Genomic DNA, 10,273 nt, shown 5'->3' on the forward strand with positions numbered 1-10,273 from the left:
GAGGCAGGACAGTTTTGCCCTAGATGTGTTTTTCTGTACACTAGCAGCATCATTTGTTTTCAGTTGGATGGGGATGGAGGGGCGTTCTTCTAGTCTTCTTTTTAATATTATTATTATATTATAAAATGCAAGAAATGACAAGATAAAAGATGAATCATAAAATCATAGGAATGGAAAGGACCTGGAGAGGTCATCTAGTCCAGTCCCCTGCACTCATGGCAGGTCTAAGTATTATCTAGACCATCCCTGACAGGTGTTTGTCTAACCTATAAGCAAAATGATTTGCTTATAATATCCAGAGAATAATTAGAACATAAAAGGATATCTAAGATTAGCTTATCCAACCCCTTACTCCTGGGAGTTGTCATTACTCTCACAAAGAGACATCGGTTTTGTTCAGATCGCTTGTGTAACAGATAATCTCATTACTAAAAACTTGCAAGTCCAGACCCAAAACCTTTTTCTGATTTACATAGGGTTACCATATTTCGAGCCTCCAAAAGGAGGACACTCCACCGGACCCCGGCCCCACCCCCAGCCCCGCCCATGCCCACACCCCAACTCCGCCCCTTCCCCAAAGTCCCCGCCCCAACTCCGCCCCCTCCCCTGCTTCCCACGAACATTTGATTCACGGGAAGCCTGAAGCAGGTAAGGGGGGTGTGGGGGGAGGAGGAGCGGCCCAGGCTGCCCCCCCCGGCGTTTCCAGCCTGGGCCGGCCCCCAGCCGAGCACCCCCTGGCCCCGCCGGCCCCCGGACCTCCGGCCGAGCATCCCCCGGCCCGCTCAGCACCCCCCGGCCCGGCCCCCGATCCCCGGCTGAGCACCCCCTGGCCCCGCCAGCCCCCGGACCCCCGGCCAAGCATCCCCCGGCCCGCTCAGCACCCCCCAGCCCCGCCGGCCCCCCAGCCCGCTCAGCACCCCCCGACCCGGCCCCCGGACCCTCGGCCGAGCACCCCCTGGCCCCGCCGGCTCTCGGTGCTCCCGGTCCCCGGCAGCGCCGGCACTCTGCCTCACCGGCCCCCGGTCCCCCGGCAGCGCCGGCGCTCGGCCCCGCCAGCCCCCGGTCCCCCGGCAGCGCCAGCCGGCACTCGGTGCCCCCGGCTCCCCGGCAGCGCTGGCACCCTGCCCCGCCGGCCCCCGGTCCCCCGGCAGCGCCGGCCGGCGCTCGGTGCCCCCGGCTCCCCGGCAGCGCCGGCACTCTTCCCCGCCGGCCCCCGGTCCCACGGCAGCGCCGGCCGGCGCTCTGCCCCGCCGGCCCCCGGCAGCGCCGGCACTCTGCCCCGCCGGCCCCCGGTCCCACGGCAGCGCCGGCCGGCGCTCTGCCCTGCCGGCCCCCGGTCCCCCGGCAGCGCCGGCCGGCGCTCTGCCCCGCCGGCCCCCGGCAGCGCCGGCGCTCGGTGCCCCCGGCTCCCCGGCAGCGCCGGCACTCTGCCCCGCCGGCCCCCGGTCCCCCGGCAGCGCCGGCCGGCGCTCTGCCCCGCCGGCCCCCGGCAGCGCCGGCGCTCGGTGCCCCCGGCTCCCCGGCAGCGCCGGCGCTCGGCCCCGCCGGCCCCCGGTCCCCCGGCAGCGCCGGCGCTCTGCCCCGCCGGCGCTGGGCACCCCCGGCCCCCGGCCCAGCACCCCCGCCCGCATGTCCTGATCTTCCCGGACATGTCCGGCTTTTTGGGATTTCCCCCCGGACGGGGATTTGGAGCCCAAAAAGCCGGACATGTCCGGGAAAATCCGGACGTATGGTAACCCTAATTTACAGTTTCAACTTTGACAAGTCCCTCCACTTAATGGGCCAGATCTTGAATCCTGGGATAGCTCGGAAAGGGAGTGCAAAGGTAGCATCAAGTTACCCTCACTTTCTCACAACGTTACTTTTTAGAGAATTCCACTAACCAATACTGATTGACATTGCCAGGCTCCAGAAAGTGCCATGTCCAACTCTCCTCTTCCAGAGGGAGAGTCCTGGGATTGTGGACACCTAGAAGTGTGGAAGTGGAGAAAGGGATAAAGGGAATTTGAACATAGAGATCTTAGTCTCTAGGAATAGAGCAAAAGTCAAGCTAACAAAGTCAGGCTGACACTGACTCTAATAACACGAGACTTGAAGGCCTAGGTGAGTAGAAAGCAAGAAAGCGAATGGGAACAGACAGTAAGAGATACTGTTTTGACCCTGAAATCTCTTGACCCCTTGACCTAGTGTTAGATAAGAATGGAATGTAGACTGTAGCAGAAATTAATGAGAAAAGTGAGATATCAGGAAGAAATACATATCACAAAATGCAGCTGTTGCTCATTATTGTATGCGAGGAAAGATATAAAAGTTTGCCTTAATTGTTTATCTTACTGAGACCTGCCCCGTGTACTCTCCCATGCATTTGCAACTGCTCGAAAATAAAGCTGCCTCTGTTGCTTGCTGCTTCAAACTCAGTGAGGACTTGTTTTTCTCTGACAGATGGTAGGAAGGAATCAGGGAGAACTGTCTTTCACTAAAAGGTCTTGTAATGAAAAGTTCTCAATATTCTTTCACTCCTCCTCGGTGAAATCTCTTGTCCCCTGAGCAGATACCAAAACTGACCATGTATGCTCAGTCAGGTCCAATGATAGCACGTGTAGCATTCATGCTGCATCTGACTAAAAAGATGGTAGGCAAAACCTATCCTGAGGAATCTCTATTGTGCTGAAGTTATGGGATATTTTTAGCTTTTCTCTGAAATTCTCCAACTATTCCCTACTCAATTCCCATATTGCACCTGAATAAACAATAAAAGCTAATTGAAGGGTGAGGGGAAAGCATTCAAATTGCTTTCAACAGCTATAGGCTTAGGTAATATTTGTACAGCAGTTTGAAGATGTAAGTGTTATATGGATGCTTGGTAAGTATTGATATTAGCAGTCATATTTCTGTAAGTATTCTACATTCATATGAGTGCAGAAATTCCATTGATCTCACTGGAAACTGCATGCATGGTTTGAAGACACTATGTATATACAGTGTCTTGAGTGTATGCACTCAATTTCCACTGAAATCAATTGAATTTCTGCAAGCAGAATGAATGCAAAATATGTCCAGAAATGTGGTTAACAATACCACTACATTCTAAACATATATAATCCTTCAGTCTTAAAGAACAGCTCTACACTGAAAAGTTGAAAGGTGACTCTGCAAGAATGGCGTCATGCGGTTCCAGATCTATTGCTTTTCAATTGTTTCCAGATCTAATGTGCTCAGGGTAAAAGCACAAAAGATGTTTTTCTTTAAGTCTCAGTCCTGCAAACTCAAGCCTTTTCTTGAAATTCAAACTGAGTTCTTGCCTTCCTGAGCATCACCCCCAGCAATAGTTTCTGTTGGACTGATTCTGCCCCCTGTGACAGCTCTGCAAAGTCACTTCCTTCAAGTGGTGTCCTCAGTAACACCTGAGCAAGCCTGTTGGGGTTGCACAGGTGTAATTAATTACAATTAAGTAAACAGTTCTTTTCATAATGCACAAGAAAGAACAGAACTCAACTCTCTCTCTTTGCCAGTTTGAGGTTTGCAGGAAATAGTAACAAATAAGTAGCTTTTTAGCACTAAAATATGTGACTAGCTTCTCAAAGCACTCAGGAAGCAGCTCTGATATCTAGGGGTGGCATTTTTTTCATACGCTCTTTTCAGTTCAGAACTTGATCTTAAACTGTGACAACACAACCGAAGTACTAACTTACCGTGAGATCATTTCTGATAGCAAAATTCTCTGGTTTGATATCGCACAGGTGAAGCCGGTGAGAGAAATCATTATCAAAATGATTCACCATATCTAGGAAGCTGAGTGCAATGTCAGTTATTGCCTTCACCTTGTGTTTAGTGCCAGTGAAGGAGGGACCAACTGCATCCTCCAAAGGAAAAATAGTTTTGTGCCAGGCATGTCCGGCTGTGAGATACTCCACAGCATAGAAGTGGCCACAGGAGCCGATGACCCGTAGGACATGTTTGCTGAAGTCCTGCAGTAGACTGAAGTAGATATATTCTTCCTGCTGGAGTAAGGACCACATGCTGGCCACTTGTGCTTTCCAATGCAGATCTCTCCTTCTAGTCCATAAGGGTCCCATGGTGTTGTTAGATAATTCCAGACCCAGGACATTTTTGACCTCCAAAGCTACCATCAGCAGAAGCTCTGTCTCAGGAACATCCTGTGTTTCCACTTCATCAAGCAATCTGAGGCGCTGGTAGCTAGAGAAGATTTCCTTTTTGGATTTCAAGATGACTGGCTGGCCTTTCCAGTCCGCCTGGATGACCTTCTTACCTCTGTCGTAGTAAAGGCACTGTTTGTACACCAGCTTCTGTGCCACACACAAGTCTTCACAAAGGTCGCCAGTCAGGGCTCCTTTGCTGTAGTCAAGACACTAGAGCAAAGGAAGAAAACAGTTCACAGCAGAAGAATAGTATAGGAGTATTTCAGGGAGAAAAGGAGCAAGGGTCATCTCAGTTACAGTGTGACAAACACCATATTTAGACTCTAAGGTAAGGCTGTGATTTTTCAAATGTGCCTGGAGATCACTTCAAAGGAGTGATTCTTATGACGGTAGAGGGACTGTTTTTTCTCTGGCCAGGTGAAGGGCTAGCATGGAAGACCTACAACACTAGGTGTTTGCCATCTCTAATATCTATGCGTCAGATTTTGATACCTTTGTCGACACCCCAGGATAATTTACATAGCCCTATCTGAGTTACGGCAGTCTGTCCTCTTCTCCTTATGGGTGGCAGCATTGCCCAGAATCTCCACAGCACTATGTGCCTCTGCCCTACCCCCAATCTGCCCCTCCCAGCCCAGCCATGCTCCCAAATAACCTCTGCTTCAGGGCTCATGAGGGACTGGGGTACTCAGAAGATGGCCTGTGGCTAGCATCCTCAGTTCCTGCACTGGGGAATTCTCCTCCAACTGGATCTGGGGCTTTTACAGTCTCTTATACTGCTCTGTCTCTTTTACTGTAAATTTCATGTGAAGACCTTATTCCCTGTGAAATCCCATCAAAGTCAATGGGACTATTTGTAAATTGAGTTACTACCCAATATGAAAAAGGGTTTCTTCCCCCAGTAATATAAGATAGGTGACAGCAGCAGATACAGTCTATGGAGCCCAGAATATGCAGGTTTTTTAAAATATATAAATATAAATATATTTATTCATTCTGTAAGCCAGAAAGGCTTCTTCAGTTAAGGTCTGTCAGGCAAATTAACATGCTTTAAAATGTATGGACGTACATATCAGATATCCTTAGGTAATTTTAATGCACTTTGGGTAATCTTGATTTAAAAAACCCAGGGAAATTGCTTCTTGATCATTGTGTGGTCATTACAAATGCATGAAAGAACTAAAAGGATACCTCCCCCACATAATTGTTTCCATTCCTCCACTTCTAGACAGATAGGCAGCTTACATACTTTTGCGTCCATTCAGAACTTCCAGAAGTGCAACTGCAGAGACTGTTGGGGTGGATCAGTGGACAAGATGATCACAGATGTGGGGTGGAGGGAGAATAGTTTGTGTTGATGAAGAAAGCCAAACAGGGTGGGAGGTGGCTTGTTAACATCGGTTGCCCTCATTGATTTCTGGCATTTGAACTTTTGTTTAAACAAGTAAATTGACACTTCCAACTGTTTAATAGTTGTAAAGACTGCCTGACCCCAACCTAACTTGTTACTATTTGTTCTGTGTACAGGAAACATGATCATAACATTCGAGTGCTGTTATTTTCTTAAAATAGTATCTGAGGTGTGCACTGGGGTGATGCTAGACGAGGTTGAAAGTTAAATATAATATATATATATATTTTTAAACACTCACCAAAATTGGTATTTTATTTTTCTTGTGTAAACATTCCCCAGTTAGCACAGGGAATAACAGTGAACTGGTAACATTGTCAACTGGGGACTTTGGGTATTAGTGGCAGGATGGAATTTTAAGTCCAGTAGTGGTGCAAGGGCTGAATGAAGAGGTGATGAACTGGTTATTATACTACATAGTAGCCAGTGATTCTTGTGACATTAGAAGGACAGGTGCCACCAGACTCCTTGTTGTTTTTGTATATGCATGCAAATCAGGATGGACACATACATTGCAGTCCACGTGCACATAACTTTGGTGACTCCAGAAGTGCATGTGCAATTTTGGAATTCTGGCCTCATTTTTGAGGTATCTAATAACAAGTCATCATTCTCTCTTACAAGTAAGAAACTTACTTTTTCTCTGTTGAAGTAGTTTAATAATTCCTACAATCTGCGACCTTATCTTTAAACAACTCCTAGAAGGAGGGTAACACACCAAAGTCCTTTTATTTTATTTATTTATTTATTTTGTAAGGAGCCTTAGTATTAGCTGATCAAAGAGCTTTGCTTCCTGAATGTGAAGATCACAGCCTAACACGTACAGTACTACTATTAGGAAACTATACGTCCCAGTCCTGCAATCAGATCCACGCATCCTGCCTGGCGCCACATTGACTTCAACAGGGCTCCATGCATCCGCAAGAGTCTCATGCATGGATTCAATTGAGGTCTAGAAGAGCTCACACCTAGAAAACCAGCAGTGAGACATGGAAAAACATAGGATGCTTTCCAGTATCTGCTGTAGTTGCTGTATCATTCTTATTGGTATTTCATAAGAACGTGACTATGCAAAATATACAGCCACATCTACAACCCCCAAACATGGGAGATGAATCCATTCTATAATGGGGAAGGAATATCTCTAAGTCTATACTTTCTGTGCAACTGAATTGTTGATCTGTGCCTATTAACCTAACATCTGCCAGTCATGCATTCTCCAATTTGATTCTTCTTTATTGAGCTTTCACGGTGTTTCTTAAACCATGGTCCGTAGTGGACTGGGGAGCTGCTAATGTCACAGTGGTGAAATACATGTTAGACTTTGAATAGTGACATTTCCTGCAAATTGTAGATCAGCTTCAGGAATTAGGGTTTCCAGAGGCTTTTTGCCCAATTAAACTAAAACCATATCAAACAGACCAAAAAAATGCCAGGTACCTCTCTGCAATTTTAGAGGGCTTGTCCACGTACAGAAGTTGCAGCACTTTAACTTAAATCAGTAATTAAAACAATTTTAGTTAAAAAAGTTCAACCCCTCCTATGACCTGGGTTTATTTATATCTGATTAAAACTGGCTATATCAGTTTAACTAGCACCTGCAAAGTTACCCAAGCCAGGTTTAAATTAGTGTAAAAGAGTCCACACAGTTTTGCACCAATTTAACTAATTTGGTTTAAAATCATACTTTCTGTTACATGAGTGCAACTTTGTGTGTAGATCAGGTCTGAAGCCTCCTGTCTTTCCTGGTGTAAATTCTACTGTGAGCAAGTTTATGGAAGACTCCAAAATCAGAGAAGTCCTACAAGGAGCACAGAAACCAACTGGAAAGTGCTGTAGAATAATCAGGGTAATGGTGGGGGTCAGGGTGCAGGTAATGAATGGGAGATCAGTAGTAATAAATAAAAAGTCCAACACTTCAGGGTGATATTTAAAAGATATGCACCACCTACACCCTACTGAAATGATGTGCATTTCTTGTGCTTGCCCTCTACACAGATATGAATTTCACCCTGAGAGAGAAACTAAAAAGCACCACTACAAAACAGAAAGGAACGTAACCAAGTATCCTCGCCCATTGGATTACAACAGGTCACTTTCATCTTGTTGCCCACTGAAAACACTGTCCTCATATTATATTTTCCATGTCACCAAACATGTCCCATGCTTTAGAAAAAGGATGGGATGGAAGTCTGGGAAAGTGAGTTTTCATTAAAGGAGGATCTCTGCTCACAAAATGGTTATTCTGTAGCTGAATTGCATTGCCTATAACAGTGAAACCAAGTGTGGTGCTTAGAACATGTACACAGAGTAACTCCCAGCTAACAGAAGGTGAGCTCAGTTCCTACTGGCTCCCCCAGGAAGCTGTTCCTTTTTGGTTCAATTAGAGCCATTGCTTATGGACAATGATGATCCTTTTTCACGTCTTAGCTGGGGAAATGCTCCATCAAGTTCAGCCAATGGACTGGAGACACCTCTTTGCTATGTGGTTACTTAAGTTCACACTGGTGTCTGGTGAAACACTGGCAGAGACAAGTGTCCAAATGGCCCATCCCTGAAATCTCAGGGCTCAGGCCCTGGGAGGGAAATGTGAATGTAGCTATTGCTGCTTAAAATAAATTGGCAAAGCTGCTGTGTATAATTAGTCTTCCTTAATTATCTAGAAGGTAGGAAAATTTATGATCATAAGTTGCTTGCTACTATAATAGATTATTTAATTTCCATTTGGATTTTTTTCCACTTAACCCAAGCCTTTACAAAAAAGACCCAGGCTTTTAATTTTAATCCATACTGCTCCACATTTCTTCTCTACAGAATTTCAAATCATCACATTTGACTGAATAGTCTCACATGCTTTCTTGATTTTTTTTTAAATAAATATTTTAGAATATCCCCTATCAGGAAAAAAAAAAACAAAGGTGGTGTACCATAGCCTGAAGATGATTTCTGAACCGAATGTGATCTCTGCCTAAAAAGCTTGTCGAGAAATCATCTTATATTTGAATGCATGTGGAATGTTGAAGACCCCTTCTAAAATATTTCAGAAGTATAGCTGCACATATCTCAAACAACAGCATCTTGGATCAGCTAACCTAAAGGACTGGGCTACCTTGTTTTACAGTATCAACCAAGAGCTGAATATGGTCTGCAGATGTTTTAACTCCCAGAACCTTTACTCCCCTATCTTTTAAAATCCATTAGAAGATGCTTTAGAAATATTTTAGTCCAACCAATTAAGTGCTCTGTCTTGTTGAATTGACATTACCCTGCTGGGTAGAAGGAGTAAAATGCAGTCAGCATTGTAAAGCCTTTGCAAGAGGTAGCTCTTCAGCCCAATTCCCTTTTTCAGCTGCTTTGCTCTCTCCCTTAAGATTACTCCATCAACTAGAGGTACTCGCCTTTCCCATTAGCACATTCACGGACCTAGTATCGTTGCATCAAACATTCATTGGTTCCCAATACTCTGTATTGCAAAGAACGATTCTTGGACCATATTTTGCACCAAGTAAAATGAAGACATTCAAATATCATAATGGCAAGGAAATACTATGAGTTTAAAAATAGTCGTTAAAAACTCAGGACGTTTTACACGTTGCCTTTTTAAACCCCTGAGTGCAAGAACTGAGGCATCGTCCGTGGGCTCCATTCTCCCCCCGCTTCTCCAATTCAATGAGAGAGAAATGGAAACAGACTCAGGGATCTTAAAGGGGATATGTGGGTAGTGGGATCACACCGACTGTGCAGGGGGATCAGTGAGCAAAGTGGCCTCCTAGGGCCCTGGCGCTGACCGCGGCGTGTCACTCGCTGTGCTGCTGACCTGGTACTTGCCATGCCAGCCTCACTCTGCAAGCGCGCGGGGACATACCAGCCTCGCCAGGATCCCGTGGCTTTTCTCGTCCGTGCAGCGCTCGGAGAAGACGCTCCTGTGGACAAGGAAGAGGAACGTGCTGCCCAGCAGCCAGCAGGCAGCCCAGCAGAGGAAGAACAGGAGCGTGCATCTCCTCCAGATCTTCAGCCTCAGCCGCTTGAAGCCGAAGACGCCCCTCATGGTCCGTCCTGGCTGGGGCGGCTTCACACACTGCAGCCGGTGCAGCAGCCAGAGGCAGGAGGGGGCTCCATGGAGATCAGCGTCGCTCCCACTTGTTCGGATCTGTCACAGGAGCCATTGCAAGAAAGCAAATAACCCCCCCCCCCCCCGCCCCCGGACGTTACTCGCTCAGTGGCCCGATCTGCCTCGTCCATGGGCAGTGGCTGGCAAATGACAAAGTGCTCGCGTGTGTCATCCCCGCGGTGCGAGCTCCTAACTGGGCTCTCTGTGATGGGAGCCCTGCACTGCATGGAAGTTACTCCCACTCTGTCCCTTGCACGGACTGATGCTTTTGCAAGAAGCCTGAGCTCTCCTTTTGAACTGAAGCCACGTAGTTCCGCCTCTTTTGTCTGCTGTGTCCTGTGTCAACCAACCCTCCTACTGGAGTTACTAGGCAGCTTCCCCCCCCCCCCCTTCTCCCGAAGTTTCACACACAAGAATAAAAGGAGGTTTGAAGCCTGGATTAGAGCGGCTCTGTGAATCTTTTTAATGCTGGTGGCGGCTTGACACTTTTAAGAGACAGCCGAAGATGGATGGCCCATCTGCATGAAGCGTCTCTAGCGAAAGGGGGACAAAAGTTGATTATTGAAGAATAATTTATGCTGTTTGAGTCCC

At 47.0% G+C, this 10,273-nt stretch overlaps 1 protein-coding gene across 4 annotated transcripts in view; it reads right to left on the reverse strand.

Annotated features, from left to right (window-relative positions):
• The window catches only part of DIPK1C (divergent protein kinase domain 1C), a 59,217-nt gene extending 49,299 nt beyond the window's left edge, over positions 1–9,918 (reverse strand). For all 4 annotated transcript variants that reach the window (XM_054021086.1, XM_054021087.1, XM_054021088.1 and 1 more), the window contains exons 1-2: positions 9,437–9,918; positions 3,693–4,370 (exon numbers count right to left, since the gene is read on the reverse strand). In XM_054021086.1, the coding sequence (XP_053877061.1) occupies positions 3,693–4,370; positions 9,437–9,619 (861 nt within the window). In that variant the 5' untranslated portion in view covers positions 9,620–9,918. The remainder of the gene's footprint in view (positions 1–3,692; positions 4,371–9,436) is intronic.
• Positions 9,919–10,273: the final 355 nt, after the last annotated feature.

Source organism: Malaclemys terrapin, chromosome 2, assembly GCF_027887155.1.
Source record: "Malaclemys terrapin pileata isolate rMalTer1 chromosome 2, rMalTer1.hap1, whole genome shotgun sequence".
Taxonomy (NCBI): Eukaryota; Metazoa; Chordata; order Testudines; family Emydidae; genus Malaclemys; species Malaclemys terrapin.